We start from the raw sequence: 23,787 nt of genomic DNA, 5'->3' as shown, positions 1-23,787 counted from the left end.
GGAGGAGTCGGTAATTGAAGACAGCTGTTTCTGACGAGAGGGCGGGGTCAGCTCCAAACATCAATGGGGCCGACCAATCAGCTGCTTGGGGGAATTTCAGGAATCCATCCTGAAACACAAAACCACAACACATAAACTGGGGAACGTAACACACCCACCACAAAACATTGTCACGTTCCTGACCTTATTTCCTTTGTTCAGTCTTTGTTTAGTTGGTCAGGACGTAAGCTGGGTGGGCATTCTATGTTATGTGTTTCTATGTTGGGTTTATTGTTTGGCCTAATATGGTTCTCAATCAGAGGCAGGTGTTTGTCATTGTCTCTGATTGGGAACCATATTAAGGTTGCCTGTTTTCACTGTTTGTTTGTGGGTGATTGTTGCCGTGTCTGTGTTTGTTCACCACACGGTACTGTTTTCGTTCATTTGTTCACGTCGTTTTGTATTTTGTCAGTGTTCTGTTTGTTGGATCTTCATTAAAATTCATCATGAACATTTACCACGCTGCGCCTTAGTCCTCCTCTCTTCCACCATACGACGAGCGTTACAAACATGCAAACATAGTTTACAATATCAAAACCTAACCCATCCCCAGTTACTAAACCCGTGATAGAGCGTCGGCAACCACATTCGCCGAACCCGTAACATACTTTCTGTACATTGTATCCTTGTACAATCAGATGTTCTGATTGTCAAATGTACAATCAGGTTCTGATTGTACATTTGCTTCAAAAACACTAAAGGATTATGGTCCGTGAAGACCAGTACAGGCAAGGCACTGGAGCCCACATATACTTCAAAGAACTGTAAGGCTAGCAATAAAGCCAGCGTTTCTTGTTCAATGGTGGAGCACCTTGACTGACACGAGTTGAACTTACGGGAGAAGAAACTGACTGGCCGGTCCACTCCCTCTTCATCTTCCTGCAAGAGAACCGCACCCACCCCCACTATACTAGTGTCTACCTCAAACTTAAAAGGTTTGTCAAAGTTGGGGGCAGCAAGCACTGGGGCACTACAACGTAGCGCTTTGCTGGACTCTAAAGCATAGTTACAGTCCTGGGACCACTTAAATGGTACCTTGGGACTAAGCAGAGATTTGAGGGGAGCTACTACCGTAGAGAAATTCTTACAGAATGTACGATAGTACCCTACCATCCCCAGGAATCTGCGCAACTGGCGGCGAATCGAGGGAGCTTGGAAAGCAACAATTGCTTCCACTTTGCCAGTTACTGGGCGCACTTGACCTCGTCCCACTTGTTTCCCTAAGTCACGGTAGCCTTCCCAAACTCACACTTGGCCAAATTGAGGGTTAAAGAAGCATTCTCCAACCGCTGAAACACGCTTTAAGGTGGCGAGATGATCAGACCAAGTAGACGAATGAATCACCACATCGTCAAGGTAAGCAGTACAATTTGGCACATCAGCGAACAGAATGTTAACTAGGCGCTGAAAAGTAACAGGTTCATTACACATGCCAAATGACATCAGTGTATTGTATGAAGTTCTGGCGTAATGAAAGCCAAGATGTCCGATGTGCGAGAGGTCAGAGGCACCTGCCAATAACCTTTTAACAAATCTAACTTACTTACGTAAGCAGCAGAGCCAATTCTATCAATGCAGTCATCTAAGCGAGGTAGAGGAAAAGAATCAGACTTTGTAACTGCATTTACACGACAATAGTCCGTACATAAGCGGGACGTACCGTCAGGCTTAGGAACAAGAATACATGGCGAACTCCAGGAGCTGTTACTGGGTTGTGCCATGTCATTCTGTAATAAATAAGCTACCTCACTTCTCATTACCTCCCTTTTCTTTGCATTAACCCGGTACGGATGCTGACGTATAGGAGCAGCGTTCCCTACATCCACCTCATGTTCCAAGATGGACGTGCGACTTGGAACGTCCTGAAACACATTGAGAAAACGACTTATCAATAGGATAAGATCATTAGTTTGATCGTCTTCCAAATGTTCCATTTGAGAGTGTAACTTCTTCAGCATCTGTGAATTACATAAGCGTTCACACTGCTGTATCGTATGGCGTAACTCACACACATCCTCCTTAAGGTCCCAGCCAGGCTTCAGCACCACCGCAGCCACACTGGAGATGGCGGGCTGGACCAGATTACCTGAGGAACTGTTGGGAGAGTCACACACATATGCTTTCAGCATGTTAACATGGCACACGGGAAGAACGCCTGTGATCTGGGGTCTTTATCATTTAATTGGTGTCATGAGCTGCCCATTTACGAATCAATACTCCTGCTTCCTTAAAGCAGGCGGTCTCTCTAGTTTTAGCTTCCTCAATGGAAATTACTGAAGCAAAACACTTGCGAAGACTGGGGTCTCCCTTTTGACATTCAGTCACCTTCTCGGGGGTGACAGACAAAAAAATGTCATGTAATTGGGGCGCGATTTCACTTTCCCCTGCCATAGTTTTTACCCCCGTAAAAACTGTCGGCATTGCAGAAGGGATACTCGGTGCATTGTCTTCTACCTTATGTATTCCCGCAGGCCTCTTGCCTAAGCACTCCCTAGGAGTAACACAAACAATGTAAAAAAAAAGAAATCATCCTATTGACAAACACAGGACATACTGATAAGCTCTCTCTCAACAACAACCAACATAGGACATAACAACCAACACAGGACATAGCAATCATCTCTCTTTTGAGCAACAGAACACTGGCTTATATAGCTTCAGAAGGAGTAGGTAATTGAAGACAGCTGTTTCTGACGAGATTGCGGGGACAGCTCCAATCATCAATGGGGCCGACCAATCAGCTGCTTGGGGGAATTTCAGTAATCCATCCTGAAACACACACATGCAAACAAAACCACAACACAGAAACTGGGGAACGTAACAACCACCATAAAAAGACAGACTACGGTTTGCAACTGCACGTGGGGACAAAGATCATACTTTTTCGAGAAATGTCCTCTGGTCTGATGAAACAAAAATAGAACTGTTTGGCCATAATGACCATCGTTAAGTTTGGAGGAAAAAGGGGGAGGCTTGCAAGCCAAAGAACACCATCCCAACCATGAAGCATGGGGGTGGCAGCATCATGTTGTGGGGGTGCTTTGCTGCAGGAGGGACTGGTGCACTTCACAAAATAGATGGCATCATGAGGCAGGAAAATGATGTGGATATATTGAAGCAACATCTCAAGACATCAGTCAGGAAGTTAAAGCTTGGTCGCAAATGGGTCTTCCAAATGGATATAATGGTGATCCTAACTGACCTAAAACAGGGCATTTTTACTAGGATTAAATGTCAGAAATTGTGAAAAACTGAGTTTAAATGTATTTGAATAAGGTGTATGTAAACTTCCGACTTCAACTGTACATACCCCACCAGACACACCACTAGAGGTTTCTTCACGATATCCAAAACAAAAACGAATTTAATGCGTCCATCAGGTATGTATAAAACCATGTCATCGTAGAATGCTCTGCCACCAGAGGTTATTCAGGCAAAAAGCAAGTTTAGCTTGTATATAGTATCACAGTAACTCTCCTCTTTCTAAAGATCTAATTTAACTGTACTGTATATAGGTACACTCAACAAAAATATCAACGCAACATGTAAAGTGTTAGTCCCATGTTTCATGAGCTGAAATTTAAGATCCCAGATTTATTTTTCTCCATACGCACAAAAGCTTTTGTGCACAAATTTGTTTACATCCCTGTTAGTGAGCATTTCTCCTTTGCCAAGATAATCCATCCACCTGATAGGTGTGGCATATCAATAATCTACCATAAGCCCCCTCCAAAGTCGTTTTTAGAGAATTTGGCAGTATGTACAACAGGCCTCAACGGCAGACCACGTGTAACCACGCCAGCCCAGGACCTCCATATCTGGCTTCTTCCCCTGCGGGATCGTCTGAGACCAGCCACCCGGACAGCTGATGAATCTGTGGGTTTGCACAACTGAAGAATTTCTGCACAAACTGTCGGAAACCGTCTCAGGGAAGCTAATCGGAGTGCTCGTCGTTCTCACCAGGGTACTGGAGAAGTGTGCTCTTCATGGATGAATCCCGGTTTCAACTGTACCGGGCAGATGGCTGACAGAGTCGTGTGGGTGAGCGGATTGTTGATGTCAATGTTGTGAACAGAGTGCCCCATGGTGGCACTGGGGTTATGGCATGGGCAGGCATAAGCTATGGACAATGAACGCAATTACATTTTAGCGATGGCAATTTGAACGCACAGAGATACCGTGATGAGATCCAGAGGCCCGTTGTCATGCCATTCATTCGCCGCCATCACCTTGTTTCAGCATAATAATGCACGGCCCCATGTCACAAAGATCTGTACACAATTCCTGGAAGTTGAAAATGTCCCAGTTCTTCCATGGCCTGCATACTGACCAGACATGACACCCATTGAGCATGTTTGAGATGCTCTGAATCGACGTGTACGACGGCGTGTTTCAGTTCCCGCCAATATCCAGCAACTTCGCACAGCCATTGAGGAGGAGTGGGACAATATTCCACAGGCCACAATCAACAGCCTGATCAACTTTATATAACGGAGATGTGTCGCGCTGCATGAGGCAAATGATGGTCACACCAGATATTGACTGGTTTTCTGATCCATGCCCCTACTTTTTTTTAAAGGTATCTGTGAACAACAGATGCATATCTGTATTCCCAGTCATGTGAAATCCCTAGATAAAGGCCTAATGAATTCATTTAAATTGACTGATTTCCTGTAACTCAGTCAAATCTTTGAAATTGTTGCTTGTTGCGTTCATATTTTTGTTCAGTGTATATGAATATAGTTAAAATAGTATTTTTGTTGTCTCTTGGTGTCTTACCAATATAGCTTTTATTTAGAATTTAATGTAATATCTTATGTAGTTCTTGTTCTGTACTTTGTCGTGTAATTGTAAATTTTATGTGGACCCCAGGAAGAGTTTCCGCACGTGCAGTAGCTAATGGGGATCCTAATAAACTAAACTATTCACACAGAGCCATCTCCAACCCCCAAGCTTCCAAAGAAAAGCTTGCAGCAGCCTGGCACCCTTGTCACCCATCAGATCGAGGAGGGCCTCCCCATGAAGAGAGCCGATAACCTGGGTACAGACAGTAACTCCAGCCTCCTGCCCGAGAGGGCCTCCAGTGGTTCGAGTGATAGAGACCTGGGAGAGGGTCTTCAGACGGAAAGCCAAGCTGTTAAACCTGTGGACAGGTGAGGTTTATTATTTTATTGAATATCAACCATAACTGCCATTTTAGATGTGGAAAAACTGTACTACAGCAGACTGATTCCTAATTACTGTCTATTTGTGTAGATCAAACATATAGAACTCTATTATCTGTGATATATACACTTCTAAGATGTCTGGATGCCTCTGTACAGACTACAGACAGACTGATGACTAAGCTCCCCTGGCCTTTGAAAGAAAATAGTGTGTCTTTCTGTGCTCGAGGACATTCTGCATTCTTCATGATGTCACTCCTTTACAGGAAGGCCTATAGGAGAATATAAATATCACAGAGTTCGAGTTCTAACCTATCCTAAACTTACTTTTGAGACTATGGCAAAATGTGTCTCAAACTTGTATTGATCAATAGTAAAAGTGTTGCAAAAGGGACACGGGTATAGCAGCATTACTATAGCAGCAATCTTCTAAGATGCGCAGCACGACTGCAGTAAAGACGTCCTGGAATGCAAACAGTGACGCAAAGGGTGGTGCTATCATCTCGAGCATCCTCCGTTCACTATTCAAACCCGATTCCAACAGCCAGTCAGTCCACTTGCGGCAAGTTGCCGGTGAACAGACCATCAGAAAGGAATTGATTCGTGTGCAGCAGAACTCTTTACTGACCATGGTTGGGTGAGAAAATCGTGGGCCCTTTTTTCAATTTGCGAAAAGGTAAAGAATAGCATTAAATAACTCTTATGCGATAACTTTGCTTGAACAACTTTATTTGTTGTGTAAGTCAATGATATCGCTTCATTTCTGTGACTTCTTTGTCTAGTGCAGGTATTCCCAAACTGGGGTACGCGCAATGCCGTCGGGGGCATGCCCCCCCAAAAATTCACATTTTCAAACAGTTCATTTATATTTTCCAACGGAGCTATACATTTAGGTGACCGCTTGCATGATGACGAGTTTCTCACGACTGGCCTATCTGGGTGATGTTTTTTCTTGTCTGAATGATCTGAATCTAGGATTACAGGGATTTTCCGCAACTATATCTTCTCTGTCTGCATTAACAAGGACAACACACAGGTCTTTCCATCATTGTATGATTTTTTGTGTGCAAATAAACTCAAACTTACGGACAATGTCAAATGTGATATAGCGAAGCACCTGAGCACTTTCCCGAAACGGATGAAACAAACAACTGAATTCATTATCCCTTCCATGCCCTAACCTACAGTCCACTTACCAATATCTGAACAAGAGAGCCTCATCGAAATTGCAACAAGCGGTTATGTGAAAATAGAATTTAATCAAAAGCCACTGCCAGATTTCTGGATTGGGCTGCGCTCAGAGTATCCTGCCTTGGCAAATCACGCTGTTAAGACACTGATGCCCTTTGCAACCACGTACCTATGTGAGAGTGAATTCTCGGCCCTCACTAGCATGAAAACAAAATACAGGCACAGACTGTGTGTGTAAAATGATTTAAGACTGAGACTCTCTCCAATACAACCCAACATTGCAGAGTTATGTGCATCCTTGCAAGCACACCCTTCTCATTAACCTGCGGTGAGTTACTCACAATTTTCGATGAACAAATAAGGTTTTATATGTAAGATGGTTAAATAAAGAGCAAAATGATTATTATTATTATATTATTATTTGTGCCCTGGTCCAATAGCAGCTCTTTGTCACTTCCCACGAGCCGGATTGGGACAAACTCACACACATTCTTATGTTTAATAAATGTATCGTATAGTGTGTGTGTGGCAGGCTTACATTGATGGCAAAAAAACTAAATTTGGGAGTGCGCTGACCTTGGTGCTAGAGGGGGGTACACAGCTGGAGGTTGAATGTTTGAAGGGGTACGGGACAATACAAAGTTTGGGAACCACTGGTCTAGTGAGTCTAATGCAAGGCTGTTGGGGGAATTGTTTTATCATTAGGCTTGACACAGAGAGCCCCCTTATTGTCAGAATCAATCTCTGCCCCTAAAGGGTATTTTTGGTGTGTGTGTGTGTGTGTGTGTATGTGTGTAAACGTGAGGATGTCACTGACACTGTGTGAGAGAGGAAATGGGTTGGGGGCAGGCCTGGGTGATAGTCTGGCTGTCATGTTGTGTCTATCAGGCTCTGAGGGGTCTGAGGGGTCTGGAACTTGTCCCAGTGACTTTTCCCTGGTTATAGTCTACTCAACTTCCATGTCTGAGGCGTGATAGTGCTGTGATTTACTACATGGATTGTGTTACACAGGGTGTGTGTGTGTACGTGTGTGTGCAGGGGTGAATTTAGTGATAAGTCCCAGGCATAGGCCATTTTGAGGCACTGCCCTTGTCTGTTTAACACAATCAAGCCTACTTAATGGGCCTGGTTCCACGAGGGGGCAAAAGGGGGCTTGTGCGCCCTCAGTTTTAGTTTTATGTCCCTATATAAGAATAGCAATAAAGTTCACATGATTGAGTGACAGGTTTGTGCAAAATCTTTATCTCCGCTGCGCTGTGTCATGACAATAAACAGAGTGCTAGCTCTACGGGGTGGCAAAGCCAAGCATGGACCTCCCAGATAGAATTTGTGCCTCCCCCAGTTTTGTTTCCCCATAAACAAAATAAGGAGTATATGAATTAACCTGCCCGGTTTTGCCAATGTAGCGCTGCCAGGCCTGCCAGTAACGCAGACCAGGACAGAGACTATATGCCGGGTGTGCACTCATGATCTGAGGAGGAGTGAGGGAGGGGGGATGTAATAATGTAATATTTAGTAGTTAAAATGCATTCTGATTGGGCAATTACCTTGTTTAGGAAGCTCATGGGATCTCAGGGCAGGTTTTTTTTTGACAGAGAGAGGAAAATGTTGTTCACTTTTGCAGACAGCTACAGCTAATAATAGGCCAGCTACGTTAGGTTTTGGTAGTGGCGCGCTGAACAATTATAGCTAGTTGGCTAAGCTTTGATCAGCCGAAAATAGATGGGCACCAAGAGCAAAAAAAAGACTGAGGACCACCATGTCAAGAGCGATGCCAAGCTCAGCGACCAGCCTGCAACAGCCCCAACCACTGAGGTTGAGGAGCCTAGCATCAAATGTAATAATCGCCCATCCCCCACTCCGCCTGCTGACCAACAAGATCGAAAAGAGCCAGGGCCTGGCACCAGCAACATGAGGGTAACATCACAATAAGCACCTGCACCTCCGTTACCCCAGCCACTAGCACCTGACGACCTGCTATCTAACCAAAACTCAGCCAGTGGAAGCAGGCCAGCCGCACCAATGTGTCGGAGGAAACACCTTACAACTGGCAACTGAAGTCAACGTACATGCGCCCAGCCCGCCACAAGGAGTTGCTAGAGCGTGATGGGACAAGGACATCCCGGCCGGCCAAACCCTCCCCTAACTCGGACGACGCTGGGCCAATTGTGCACTGCCTCTTGGGTCTCCTAGTCGCGGCCGGCTGCGACACAGCATGGGATCGAACCTGGGTCTGTAGTGACACATCTAGCGATGCGATGCAGTGCCTTAGACAGCTGCGCCACTCAGGAGGCTCCTTCAGTGCGTCTTTTAGATTGATCTGTGATTCTTAATGTCATTAGGCTACTTGCTTTTGTGGGTGGAATTGCTATTGAGAGATATACAGCTTTGTTTGTTATTTGATGGGTATAGGGACAATGACCAATGTAGCCTAATTGGTTGTGCTCTGAGGTGAGTCCTGGCGCAGTGCTCCTGTTGTCCTGGCTGTCCACTCCGGTGGTGCTGAAATTTGCAGCACCACAAATGTTGTCCTTTCATCACGCTGACTGACGGTAGTCTTCTGTCCACGGTCCTGAATTGATGGTAACGGTGTCTGTCCCGTCTGTCCAGCGCCGCCTGAGCCGCCCGTCTGTCCTGAGCCGTCAGAGCCGCCCGTCTGTCCTGAGCCGTCAGAGCCGCCCGTCTGTCCTGAGCCGTCAGAGCCGCCCGTCTGTCCTGAGCCGTCAGAGCCGCCCGTCGGTCCTGAGCTGCCAGAGCCGCCCGCCAGTCAGGAGCTGCCAGAGCCGCCCGCCAGTCCTGAGCTACCCCTCAGTCCGGAGTTGCCCTCAGTCCGGAGCTGCCCCTCAGTCCGGAGCTGCCCCTCAGTCCGGAGCTGCCCCTCAGTCCGGAGCTGCCCCTCAGTCCGGAGCTGCCCCTCAGTCCTGAGCTGCCCCTCAGTCCTGAGCTGCCCCTCAGTCCGGGGCTGCCCGTCAGTCCGGAGCTGCCCGTCAGTCCGGAGCTGCCCGTCAGTCCGGAGCTGCCCGTCAGTCCTGAGCTGCCCGTCAGTCCTGAGCTGCTCGTCAGTCCGGAGCTGCCCGTCAGTCCGGAGCTGCCCCTCAGTCCGGAGCTGCCCCTCAGTCCGGAGCTGCCCCTGTCCTGAGCTGCCCCTCAGTCCTGAGCTACCCCTCAGTCCTGAGCTACCCCTCAGTCCTGAGCTACCCCTCAGTCCTGAGCTGCCCCTCAGTCCTGAGCTGCCCCTCCGTCCAGTGGCGCCCTCTACGATGGTCTTCAGTCCGGGACTCGCTGCAAGGGTCCCCGTTCCAGAGGCGCCACCAAAGCGGGTTATGACTATGGTGGAGTGGCGTTCACGTCCCGCGCCGGAGCCGCAACCGCGGACAGATGTCCACCCAGACCCTCCCCTATAGGTTTAGGTTTGCGGCCGGAGTCTGCACCTTGAGGGGGGGGGTACTGTCCCGCCCTGACCATAGTTTGCTTTGTATGTTTTATGTTTTGTTTGGTCAGGGTGTGAACTGAGTGGGCATTCTATGTTGTATGTCTGGTTTGTCTATTTCTATGTGTTTGGCCTGATATGGTTCTCAATCAGAGACAGGTGTTTTGCGTTGTCTCTGATTGGGAACCATATTTAGGTAGCCTGTTTTGTATTGTGGGTTGTGGGTTATTGTCTATGTTATGTTGCATGTTTGCACAGTGTTTATATGGCGGTCACGTTCGTCTTATTCGTTTTCTTGTTTTTGTTTAAGTGTTCTTCATTCAACTTAGAATAATGTATTCAAACCACGCTGCGCTTTGGTCTGCTTCTTACGACGATCGTGACACACGTAGGTTTTGTGAGGAGTGGTTTAACTAGGGGTCAAAACATTGATGGCCCCCCAATACATTTTCCACCATAGATTTTACCCTAGCTTTAAAACCATTCAAGGAGACAAGCTCCTGTAGTCTCAAGTCAAGGAGAATTACAGTCCTGTGAGTGTAGGCGATATTTGTCATTAGTCTGCTTGACAATGTACCGTATGTACACAGGTAAAATGGGAGCTGTGTCAGTATGGCCTTTATAAATAAAAATGTACCAATGACTTAGTCTCCAAAGATCTAAGGAAGGCCAGCTCACTATCATATAGAGGGTACAGTGATGGGTGAGAGTTTTGGAGATGATTTATTTATGTTTGAGCGCTTTAGAGTTTGTAACAAACCTCAGCGGCCCATGGTACACAGTGTCCAGCATACAAAATGACACTACAGGTGCATACATATACAATGTGTCGCCATAGTCAATTACAGGCAAGAAGGTAGTGGAAAATAGGCTCTTTCTCGCTTTAACGATGGTGGTCATCCATGGTAAACTGGTGTGCGGCCTAAACACAATTCCCAGTCAAGCTCCCCGCCTCCACCACAAGGCCTATAAGAGCTCAGACACACCTGTAGGGTTGTCAAACGTTTGCTTGCCACTCAGCACCTCTGAACAGAGTGTCGGCAGTCAATTTGTGTTCACACAGCAAAGACCTTGAAGTCGTCAGCCGCTCAGCCTCGTTACAAATACTCCAAACCGGAAGGTGGCAGCGGCGTTGTTTGGCAATGCATTTCCATGTATGGTGCTTTATGGTCTAGTCAGTGTCAGCTAGCTAGCTAGCTGCGCTAATGCTGCTGTTGTTGTAGAAAGCCCTTGTTGATACTAACCAGATGGCCACCGGTATAGACGGGTTAGCTGACAACGCCACGAAAACGATGTGCACTCTTCAATTGGGTAGAAGTCTGTGTGTTGTTGTGATTCTGAATAGCCACATACAGTGTAGCTAGCGACTATGACAAGAAGCTGCCATTTCGGGAACAGTAGGTAGACGTAAAAGACGTAAAGACTTGCTTAAGAAAAAAAAGTGTTATGCAGCTTTATTTTTTTAATTAGATCAATCTTGATGAAAATGTGGTGGATTAGACCAGAAAAAAGTGCCCTCTTTTTCTTGCCACTCCTGTCAGCTCCCCCACGTGGAGGATTCGTGCTCTCTGATTGGCTCAAAGTCAAGTTGTCGGCCACTGCCGAGCACAGCGATTCTACAAGTAGAAACGTCAGGTTCGTCTGTACCAGGTCGGTACGCAGCAGGTACGTTTTTTGGTTCTAGCATGATAATGAACGACCTCCTACTGTGATGAGTACCTATCGGCAGTCTATAGGCAGTCATATTCTCTGTGTGTTTCATGCTTAGGATTTCCAAAATCCCAGCTCTGCTCTGCCGTCACTGTTTGATCTTGGTTCACTGTGAACATGTGTAGTGTAGCTGGTCATTTCCATGTAAAAGGACCCGTGAGCACCAAATCAAATCAAACTTTATTTGTCACATGCGCCGAATACAACAAGTGTAGACCTTACTGTGAAACGCTTACTGTGAAGTTCATAGGAGCTTATCAAATTAGGTGTCAAATGGAATCAAAGAGTCTATATTTTGGGGAAATGAAAGCACAGATACATTTTTCAATCATTTTCATCAAATAATTGTGGCATAAGTAATATGTTTCTGTTATTAGAAATACATCACAGCCAAATAAATGTTCTGCCTTCTGTAAGTTTAAGAAACATTGCCTTGTAATCCTGTTTCCAAAACCCCACATACAGTGCCTTCGGAAAGTATTCAGACCCCTTGACTTTTTCCACATTTTGTTACATTGCAGCCTTATTCTAAAATTGATTAAATAGATTTTCCTCATCAATCTACAAACAATACCCCATAACGACAAAGCAAAAACGGGTTTTTATGAATAAAAAATATATATAAATAAATGACTGAAATATCACATTTACATAAGTATTCATACCCTATACTAAGTACTTTCTTGAAGCACCTTTGGCAGCGATTATATCCTTCAGTCGTCTTGGGTTTGACACTACAAGCTTGGAACACCTGTATTTGGAGAGTTTCCCCCGCTCTTCTCTGCAGATCCTCTCAAGCTCTGTCAGGTCGGATGGGGAGCGTTGCTGCATGGCTATTTTCAGGTCTCTCCAGAGATGTTCGATCAGGTTCAAGTCTGGGCTCTGGCTGGGCCACTCAAGGACATTGAGACTTGTCCCTAAGCCACTCCTGCTTTGTCTTGGCTGTGTGCCTAGGGTCGTTGTACTGTTGGCTCTGGAGCAGGTTTTCATCAAGGATCTCTCTGCACTTTGCTCCGTTAATTTTTGCCTCGATCCTGACTAGTCACCCAGACCCTGCAGCTGATAACCCTCCCCACATCATGATGCTTCCACCACAATGCTTCACTGTAGGGATGATGCCAGGTTTCCTCCAGACGTGACGCTTGGCATTCAGGCAAAAGAGATCAATCTTGGTTTCCTCAGACCAGAGAGTCTTGTTTCTCATGGTCTGAGAGTCTTTAGGTTCCTTTTGGCAAACTCCAAGCGGGCTGTCATGGGCCTTTTACTGAGGAGTGGCTTCCGTCTGGCTACTCTACCATAAAGGCCTAATTGGTGGAGTGCTGCAGAGATGGTTGTCCTTCTGGAAGTTTCTCCCATCTCCACAGAGGAACTCTAGAGCTCTGTCAGAGTGACCATCAGGTTCTTGGTCACCTCTCTGACCAAGGCCCTGCTCCTCCGTTTGGTCGGGCGGCCAGCTCTAGGAAGAGTCTTGGTGGTTCCAAACTTTAATCCATCTAAGAATAAGGCTGTAACTGTCAGGACCCGGTGTGAGAAACAGTCACTAATAGTCGGCAGAACCCAGAAGATGAGGCAGACACAGCAGTACTAGAGACGGTGGTTTAATCAAGGTAAAAGATCTTCAGGCAAAAAATATAAATCCACAACGTCAAAAGTAATGCCAAGAGAAAAAATGAATATCCTCCAAGATACAATGAAAATCCACAAAGTGGTAAGAACAGCAGGGAAAAACAAACCTCAAAAGAATAATCAAAAATAAACAAGAACAAAACCAGAGTACCTCAGGAAAATCCAACTAGAGAAATATATGTTCACAGCATGGCTGGGGCTGGGTGCTAACATACAAACACAGAGCACAGAACTAAGGAACACTAAGGGTTTAAATACCTACAAGGAAACGAGGCACAGGTGCAAATAATAACTAGAACAAGGGAAAAAACAAAAGGTTCAAAAAGGCGCAATGGGGGCATCTAGTGACCAAATCCTGACAGTAACGTAACAAAATCTCTCTCTCTCTCTCTCGTTATCTCTCGTTATCTCTCGGTATCTCTCGTTATCTCTCCCAGCTCTTACTGACACCTACCCATGAGCCCCCTCTCTTTCCATTTACTGTAGCCAGGATCCACACCGACCCGACACTGGATGTGGTCAGTCCGCTCTGGCCTTGATTTCAATGTCCCCAGGTGTCATTTTTTGGGAAAGTACAGCACAGTACAGTGAGGCACAGTAGAGTATAGATTAGTACAATACAGTAGAGTACAGAAAAGTAGAGTATAGTTCAGCACAGGACAGTAGAGCACACTGGCGTAGAGTACAGTATAATGTACTATACTGTAGTCTATTTTACTCTACTGTGCTGTGCTGTGATGTCCAAACTTGTGAAACATAGACATCTATGATTGGTTTCAGATTTGGTCCGGACCAACCAAATTTGGTCTTGTTTGGGTGCGGAGCTCATTAGAATAATAACATGTAGAATGTGTGTAGAATAATACCCATATATGCAAAGGATGATATTGCATATTTCTACCTGCGTCATTCCATGAAAAGAGTGCCTTTTGCTTCCCTTTGATATTTTAAGTAGACGTTGTGCACCAACATTGAATTTAAATGCCTGTTATATTAAGTGCCCTTTTAATATAGACCACATGGAGAAATCAATAAATCCAATTTATTTTATATGAATAAAGGCTAGTTAAATTGCCAAAATGCAGCACTTTGACATGTCCCTCCATCAACCCTTTGTCACTTATCTCCAAATAACTCCAAGTTTCTCCATCATAGTAAATCCCTAGTTATTTTGTTGCTTTGACAGTCATTTCTGAACATCATTATTTATTAGGCTAGAATCGTTTTAACAATTCAATTTTTTGGGGTGAAGCTTGCATGCAATTGCCACTCCCTGTTGCACATATGGCTGATTTAAGAAGAAATCTGTTACGGTCAACCCTGTTATTTTATTTGGCACTTAATAGGTATTTACAATAGTCGTTCTTTTTTATTTAACCTGTAGAAATGGGAAAATGTGCTCTTTATGGCGGAATGTAAACATTTTGTGAAATCCCTTTTTATTTTTTTGTTGCATGTTTTACTTCTCAAAAGGTACCTAATTGGTTGTACGACCCACATCACCATGAAGAGAATGACATTCATATCCAGAATTATGCATTTCTGTGTTGTCCAAATAAGGGAACCATGATGTCATTCTGCTACCGTAATTCTGTTACCAGGTGTAAATCCTTTTAATTTAATTTACTTTAAATCTTAATTCAGAGCAGATGTTTAACAGAGTTTTGTCGTGATGTGACTTTGATTAATGTGATGACTGTTGTTTATTGAATAAACTAACTATGTTTAATTGTTACCCGATTTAAATTAATCATGTAACAATTAACTCAGTAGGAATTTGGAGCACCACGGAAGAAGTTGTTTAACGTGTTACCATTTCCTGAATTAAACTCAAGATGATATATATAAGATATATCGATAACAGTCACTTATTAATCATTGTATCATTTGATTTACACAACATGCCTACCACTTTGAAGATGCAAAATATTTTTCTTGTGAAACAAACAAGAAATAAGAAAAAAAAACAGAACTTGAGCGTGCATAACTATTCACCCCCCAAAGTCAATACTTTGTAGAGCCACCTTTTGCAGCAATTACAGCTGCAAGTCTCTTGGGGTATGTCTCTATAAGCTAGCAACTGGGATTTTTGCCCATTCTTCAAGGCAAAACTGCTCCAACTCCTTCAAGTTGGATGGGTTCTGCTGGTGTACTGCAATCTTTAAGTCATACCACAGATTCTCAATTGGATTGAGGTCTGAGCTTTGACTAGGCCATTCCAAGACATTTAAATGTTTCCCCTTAAACCACTCAAGTGTTGCTTTAGCAGTATGCTTAGGGCCATTGTCCTGCTGGAAGATGAACCTCCGTCCCAGTCTCAAATCTCTGGAAGACAGGTTTCAACAAGATTTTCCATGTATTTAGCGCCATCCATCATTCCTTCAATTCTGACCAGTTTCCCAGTCCCTGCCGATGAAAAACATTCCCACAGCATGATGCTGCCACCACCATGCTTCACTGTGGGGATAGAATTCTCGGGGTGATGAGAGGTGTTGGGTTTGCGCCAGACATAGCATTTTCCTTGATGGCCAAAAAGCTCAATTTTAGTCTCATCTGACCAGAGTACCTTCTTCCATATGTTTGGGGAGTCTCTCACATGCCTTTGGCGAACACCAAACGTGTTTGCTTATTTTTTTCTTTAAGCTATGACTTTTTTTTGGCCACTCTTCCGTAAAGCCCAGCTCTGTGGAGTGTACGACTTAAAGTGGTCCTATGGACAGATACTCCAATCTCCGCTGTGGAGCTTTGCAGCTCCTTCAGGGTTAACTTTGGTCTCTTTGTTGCCTCTCTGATTAATGCCCTCCTTGCCTGGTCTGTGAGTTTTGATGGGCGGCCCTCTCTTGGCAGGTTTGTTGTGGTGCCATATTCTTTCCATTTTTTAATAATGGATTTAACGTTGTTCTGTGGTATGTTCAAAGTTTCAGATATTTTTTATAACCCAACCTTGATCTGTACATCTCCACAACTTTGTCCCTGACCTGTTTGGAGAGCTCCTTGGTCTTCATGGTACCACTTGCTTGGTGGTGCCCCTTGCTTAGTGGTGTTGCAGACTCTGGGCCTTTCAGAACAGGTGTATATATACTGAGATCATGTGACAGATCATGTGACACTTGGATTGCACACAGGTGGACTTTATTTAACTAACTATGTGACTTCTGAAGGTAATTGGTTGCACCAGATCTTATTTAGGGGCTTCATAGCAAAGGGGGTGAATACATATGAACTCACCACTTTTCTGTTTTTTATTTTTGAGAATTTTCTGAAACAAGTAATTTTTTTCATTTCACTTCACCAATTTGGACTATTTTGTGTTTGTCCATTACATGAAACCCACATAAAAATCCATTTAAATTACAGGTTGTAATGCAACAAAATAGGAAAAACGACAAGGGGGGATGAATACTTTTGCAAGGCACTGTAGAGAAAGGGACATTTATCGTGGCTACATTCTATAACTATTCTCACATTAATCATATACCTTGCAAAGGAACCACCGCCCGTCTGGGTAAGACATTTAATGTATTTACGTGTAGATGTCTTTGTTCGTCGTCTCCCTGTTTCAACCAATCAGTCCTTCCATGGGAAGGGCTCAATGTGTGTAAGGCTCTGGTTGTCCCCCAGAGGTCACAATGTCCTTCGTAGTTTTCCTGGTCTTGTCGTGGGGTGTTCAAACAGAACAGATCTTCAGATGCACCAATGATTGTCTGATATGGGATCTTCTCCTTCCTTTCTCAGGTAGATAGTCAAAGTTCTTGATCCCTTTACATGCACAGCTGCAGACTGTAAATGTTTTGGTCTAGTGAGTTTATCTTCTTCAATTCGTGTTGAGTTTGAGTTTCTAACCATTTCAACGTGTGGACCACGGTCTCACGTCTTTTGGTCTGGGAGTTTCAACCATTTGTAACGTTTAGCTCAAGCTTCACGTCTGCTGGTCTGGTAAGTTAATTCTTAGCAAGTCCTTTTAAGCACTCTGGTCGAAAAGGGCGTTTCCATCACGCTGACACGCTCTTCTGACTTCATTCGGGGTGTGGCTTAGTTAATGTGCAATGGTCATAATGTGCAAGGATCTCATTAGAAAACTAAAATCGCATTCCTATCTTAACAAAAATAGGTTCATCATACTTCGTATTTCCTACACAACGTAAAGGATGTAAACCTGACATACACAGTGTGAAAGCTCTTCAAATTACAGTATTTTGGTTATACAGTTTTTATAACATCACAAAATGAAAAGCAATATGTTGTGATTATTCTTTAGCTCCCCACTGACCATTCATACCATTCCTATCTTAGAAATATTGTTCCAATATTCACTTTTTTGGACGTTATAGTTTTGGCGGCAAAAGTTTCCTGGAGGACAAAGGCATTCCTTTGGTTGATACTTACGATTGGCGCGAGGTGTCATAAAACCGGCCCAGCCCCCCTGTCCTCTCCCGTAGGAGAGAAAGCGGTCTGGCTATATGTCAGCCATTTGCCAAGCTGATCTGGGGCCTTGGATCCTCGATCAGGAGAGTCATTACACTTTTTGAAACTTTTAAATGGTTTTTATTTGGCATACATTTTAAAGTAAAAAAATCGGGAATTGCCCAGCTCCGCTACAGGGCCTATGTAATGAAATGAGATGTGACTGGGCATACAGCTCCTCTCTGTGTGTGTGTGTGTGTGTGTGTGTGTGTGTGTGTGTGTGTGTGTGTGTGTGTGTGTGTGTGTGTGTGTGTGTGTGTGTGTGTGTGTGTGTGTGTGTGTGTGTGTGTGTGTGTGTGTGTGTGTGTGTGTGTGTGTGTGTGTACTATGAGAACTAACAGGGTGTTTGAACTCTGTCCTCAATGGGCATGTAATTACCAGGGTCATATGATCTAGCTACACTGTGGGGCCTACAGCTGCACCATGAGGCCTATACAGTATGTCTCCTCCCAGCTCCACCGTGGGGCCTTGACATTTGATCTCTCTTCATGTAAGTTATGTGGAAATGTTATGGGGCCCTTGAGATTTGAGGGATCGTACCCTGCTTCTCTACGAGACCCTGATATGTGATCTCTTATCCCCTGAGATACTGTTAAACACACTGTAGCTTCTGCATGGGGAATATGCCCACTGTGTGTGGTACAGTATATGTTTATCATTGTACATCTGCACACACATTGATCAAGTTCTCTCTGTCCTCTTCCCGACAGTCACATGGGCCATATAGACAACAAGAGTGAACATGTCAAGGTAAGACTTATTTTTTTCTTTCCTTACTTTTATTCTTCCTACAGTATGTCTTTCTGTTAGTTTGTAGGCTGGTTCTGCTAGCATCATGGTTCCTACTCAGAAGGCCCAGAAATGGCTTCAGCATCTGAGAAAAGGAAGGGACTGAGAGCTAAAACCCATCTGAGCAGTGGTAACCATTTAGCATCAGGGTGAGTTCAATGAGTTGGTCTTTCTAGTGTGGTTCGGGGACCAGTGTGAGTGTATCTCCTCTCCCTGCTTTGGCTTTGTAGTGAAGTTTAAGGGGACCTGTAGTTGAGCTCCTGACTCCAGGACCAGTGTTTGTAATTGAATTAGGATCAGTAGCACAAAGAGGCTCAGTGCCCCCCCGCTCGGCTCTGCTCGGCTCTGCTCTGCTACAGTCGATCGGCTGCTGGGGAATGATGTTTGTTTCCATGGGCAACCGAGCAGGAAGCAGGATCTTGGCCAAAGGCCTTGTTTCTAAACAAATAAGTTGTGGAATACCTTCACAAGCCAAACTCTCCAAGTTTTCTCTTGTTTTGCGTATTTAACTTTAAAAAATAAATAAATATCTAAGTTGAACTTACTTTTAAAGTAAGTGACTTCACAAACCATAATGTAGTACTCTGCAGAATTCAGACTTGAGGGTCTTGAAAAAATAAGTCCTTTTCTCTAGTTACATTGGATTTCCATTTTAATGTGGTCTTTGAAATGTAATTGTAGTTGATTACGTCCCTGCGCTTTTGCGATTATGCCCATTTCAGCATCTCTCTCAACGTTTTAGCCTAATTCATTCTGCCATTTAGGAAATGTAATCCAAAGTCAACAGTGCTGCTTCAGCACTTCTGGGTTCCAGTGTGCTGGGTGTAGTTCAGGACCAGGCTGCTAGGTGACACTGTAAGCCTGGTTTCTGGGTTGAATCCATCCACACAAGTGCTCAGTTCTGACTGAACACTTGGGATCCATTGTCTGTTTTCGTTGGAACTCAAAAAGAACTGGTGTCAGAAGAAAGTACTAACACTGACCCATATATCCATCTGGTGTAATATAGTCTCTATCGCTCTCTGTGCAGTGATACCTCTCCCCTTCCAGTTTCCTCACACACCCATACTCACCCTCCTCCCCTTTCCTCTCCTCCTCCCCACTTCCCCTCCTCTGAGCCTCCTTCCCTCCTGCTCTCCTCTCTCCTCCTCTCTCACCCTCCTCCCCTCTGTGTTGCAGTCCCTCGTTTTCTCAACAACATCGCTTCTCTCTGAAACATTTATGACACTTATGTTTAAATAAACACTTGACCTGAATGTTCAGTGTTATGGTACAGACCTCTCAGGGGGAAGAAGACAGCCTGGCCTGAACTGGGCTGGACTGGGCTGGGCTGGGCTGGGCTGGACTCGACTAGACTAGACTGGACTGGCCCGGCCTGGACTGTGTAAGTTTTACACTGGGTGGAAGCACAGTGCTTTATTCAATCAATCAATACATTAATGGGAATTAACCTCTCTAGGGTACGTGAGACAGTAGCGTCCCAGCTCTTCAACAGCCAGTGAAACTGCAGGGCGTCAAATTCAAAACAACAGAAATCCCATAATTAAAATTCCTCAAACATACATGCATTTTACACCATTTTAAAGATACACTTGTTGTAAATCCAGCCACAGTGTCCGATTTCAAAAAGGCTTTACGACGAAAGCAAACCAAACGATTATGTTAGGTGAGTGCCTATTCACAGAATAACACAGCCATTTTTCCAGCCAAATAGAGGATTCACAAAAAGCAGAAATATAGATAAAATTAATCACTAACCTTTGATGATCTTCATCAGATGACACTCATAGGACTTCATGTTACACAATACATGTATGTTTTATTCGGTAAAGTTCATATTTATATCCAAAAATCTGAGTTTACATTGGCGCCTTACGTTCAGAAGTCACAAAACATCCTTTTGATTTTGCAGAGAGCCACATCAATTTACAGGAATACTCATAATAAACATTGCTAAAAGATACAACTGTCATGCATGGAATTTTAGATGCACTTCTCCTTAATGCAACAGCTGTGTCAGATTTCAAAAAAGCTTTACGAAAAAAGCAACCCATGCAATAATCTGAGTCGGTGCTCAGAGCCCAATCAAGACACAAATATAGCCGCCATATAATGCAGTCAACAGAAGTCAGAAGTAACATTATAAACATTCACTTACCTTTGATGATCTTCATCAGAATGCACTCCCAGGAATCCCAGTTCCACAATAAATGTTTGTTTAGTTCGATAATGTCCATCATTTATGTCCAAATTCCTCCTTGTTGTTCTAGCGTTCAGTACACTTTCCAAACTCACGACACGCGGGCAGGTCTAGCGGAAAGTACGGACGAAAAGTTCAAAAAGTTATATTACAGTCCGTAAAAACATGACAAACGAAGTATTGAATCAATCTTTAGGATGTTATGAACATAATTCTTCAATAATGTTCCAACCGGAGTATTCGGTTGGAACATTAGCTCGCTCTCACGTGAACACGCATGGTCAGAGCATGGTCACTTCATGGCAGACCTGACTCATTCCTCTCTCCTTCGGCCCCACTTCACAGTAGAGGCATCAGACAAGGTTCTAACGACTGTTGACATCTAGTGGAAGCCTTAGGAAGTGCAACATTACCAATATCCCACTGTATCTTCAATAGGAGCTGAGTTGAAAATCGACCAACCTTAGATTTCCCACTTCCTGGTTGGATCTTTTCTCAGGTTTTTGCCTGCCATATGAGTTCTGTTATACTCACAGACATCATTCAAACAGTTTTAGAAACTTCAAAGTGTTTTCTATCCAAATCTATGAATAATATGCCTATTCTAGCTTTTATGGGTTTGTAACAGGCCGTTTACTCTGGGCATGCTTTTCATCTGGACGTGAAAATACTGCCCCCTACCCCAAAGAAGTTAAATCAGCAATCTGCTTTTAGCAAAAAAAAGTGGTGGGGCTGCCATTTTGCTGAAAAAACAAATGACAGATTGTGGTTTTTAAATCTCATTCTTCATATGCTGGAAGAAACTCGACTTGGTAGGTAGGTTCAGCTTTTTATCCTGGAAACGTGGACATGAATCCGACTGAATATGGCCTGTAGTGTATATATGGATATATAAAGTGTAGTTAGTTCTAAAGTATAGAGTATAGTTATAAAGTATAGTTATTTTTTAACAGTTTTTATTTTACTAGGCAAGCCAGTTAAGAACAAATTCTTATTTACAATGACTGCCCACACCGGCCAAACCCAGACAATGCTGGGCCAATTGTGCCCTGCCCTATGGGACTCCCAATCACAGTTGGTTGTGATACAGCCTGGATTTGAACCAGGGTGCCTGGAGGGACGCCTCTTGCACTGAGATGCAGTGCCTTAGACCGCTGCGCCATTCGGGAGCCCGAGTGGTGTAGGGTACATATGAATATGGCCTAGATGTATGTCTGTGAGTGTGCATTATAGCACAGAATCCTAGAGAGTGCCTCTGACACTGTATCTTTTGTAGGTTTGTATGGGCATAATGGGTCTGGAGGGAGAGGTTGGGCTGTTTTATATGCAGTTAATTAACATATGTCTGGCACAAGACACACTGGTGGTTTAATGAAGCCTCATCAGTGTGTGTGTGTGTGTGTGTGTGTGTCGTCTGTGTGTGTGTGTGTGTGCGTGCGTGCCCGCCTGCATACGGAGTGGGCACACATGCTTCTTGGGAGAGTGTGTGCCTCATGCATGGTGTGTGTGTGTGTGTGTGTGTGTGTGTGTGTGTGTGTGTGTGTGTGTGTGTGTGTGTGTGTGTGTGTGTGTGTGTGTGTGTGTGTGTGTGTGTGTGTGTGTGTGTGTGTGTGTGTGTGTGTGTGTGTGTGTGTGCTAGTTTAGGGGCTCAGCTGCAGTGGTGGTATAGGGGGTGGGGTTCTAGCTGGTTCCAGTTCACACTCCATAGTTTCTCTCCAGTATTACTGCCGGTGATGATAAGGCTACGCAAGACACACACACACACACACACACACACACACACACACACACACACACACACACACACACACACACAGTCTTTCTGCGATATTGCTTCACCGAGTCCTACGGCAGATTGAGTTAGGCCTGTGCCTTCATTGATCTGAGGGAGTGTAAATCGACCGGGCTAGACTTGCTAACATGTCTCTTATAGTCTTGGGTTTTCGTCACTTAGCAAACTGAGCCCTGCTCAGGTAATCCCTACCGTTGTGTCGCTGAACTGTCGCGGGGCTGCTGCATATATACGTTTTCCTAGGGGTGTGTCATAATGTAAGTAACCTCATTTATGTTCCTCTAAATGCCGTTGTCGATCAGACGGCTACAGTCGTGTGTCTACCAACCAGAGTTATACTGTTTATCACCGAGGCGGTGTGTCGTAGTAAAACGCCCGCTGTGAGCAGTTAACCCTGCACTATTGGCTCATCTATAAATATCACTGTCATGTCTACCTCCGCTGTGAAGCAGTAGAAGAAATCAAGCAGTCTAGGAGAGTGTTACGTTAACATATGTAGCCTGAGAAGGTTCATGAAATCGATAACTTGCTAGAAGCGGAAAGCGTTCATACACCGGCTCTCTCGGAGACTCGCTTCGATCATTGGCTGTTTATATGCAGAGTCATATGCCTGTAAAGCTTAGAGAGGATCTCATGCTAAATACTGTTGAAGTAATATGGCTACCGGTTCACCTGCCTCACCTAAAGCCTATTCTGGTGGGAAGTTGCTATTGACCACCAAGTGCTCACAGTCAGTATCTGGATAATACATGTGAAATGCTTGTTAATGTATGTGATATCAACAGAGGGGTATATTTTCTGGGTGACCTAAATATTGATTGGTTTTCATCTGTCCACTCAAGAAAAAGCTTCAAACTGTAACTAGTGTCAGTCAACCTAGCAGGGTATTTACAAACCGCAAAAGAATGAAATCGTCCACATGTATGGATCACATCTTTACTAACGCTGCAGAAATCTGCTTTAAAGCAGTATCCACATCCATCAGATGTAGTGATCATAAAATAGTAGTCATATCTAGGAAAACCAAAGTTCCAAAGGCTGGGCCTAATATAGTGTATAAGAGATCACACAAAGTTTTGTAGTGATTCCTATGTTGAAGATGTGGAGATTATTTGCTGGGCTGTGGTGTGTAATGAGGAGCAACCAGATACTGCACTTGACGCATTTATGGAATTGCTTATTCCAGTTAATAATAAGCATTCACCCATTAAGAAAATGACTGTTAGAGAAATTGAAAAATTGTATGGTTGAGAGGGATGAGGCCAAAGGGGTGTTCGTCTGACTGCACAGCTGATCATCATGGCAGCAGTTAATGGGGATCCTAATAAAATACAAATACACAATACACAGTACACAGTACACACACTGTCTGCGGGCCAGG

General features: G+C 44.3%; 1 protein-coding gene across 1 annotated transcript in view; it reads left to right on the top strand.

Moving 5' to 3' along the window:
• The window catches only part of sh2d3ca (SH2 domain containing 3Ca), an 83,476-nt gene that overhangs the window by 16,942 nt on the left and 42,747 nt on the right, over positions 1 to 23,787 (top strand). Inside the window, exons 3-4 of the mRNA XM_071349896.1 lie at positions 4,973 to 5,192; positions 18,336 to 18,375. Coding sequence (XP_071205997.1) covers positions 4,973 to 5,192; positions 18,336 to 18,375 — 260 coding nt within the window. The remainder of the gene's footprint in view (positions 1 to 4,972; positions 5,193 to 18,335; positions 18,376 to 23,787) is intronic.

The sequence above is a fragment of the Salvelinus alpinus genome, chromosome 18 (assembly GCF_045679555.1).
Source record: "Salvelinus alpinus chromosome 18, SLU_Salpinus.1, whole genome shotgun sequence".
NCBI lineage: Eukaryota > Metazoa > Chordata > Actinopteri > Salmoniformes > Salmonidae > Salvelinus > Salvelinus alpinus.
This window is presented reverse-complemented; position numbering and strand designations above follow the sequence as displayed.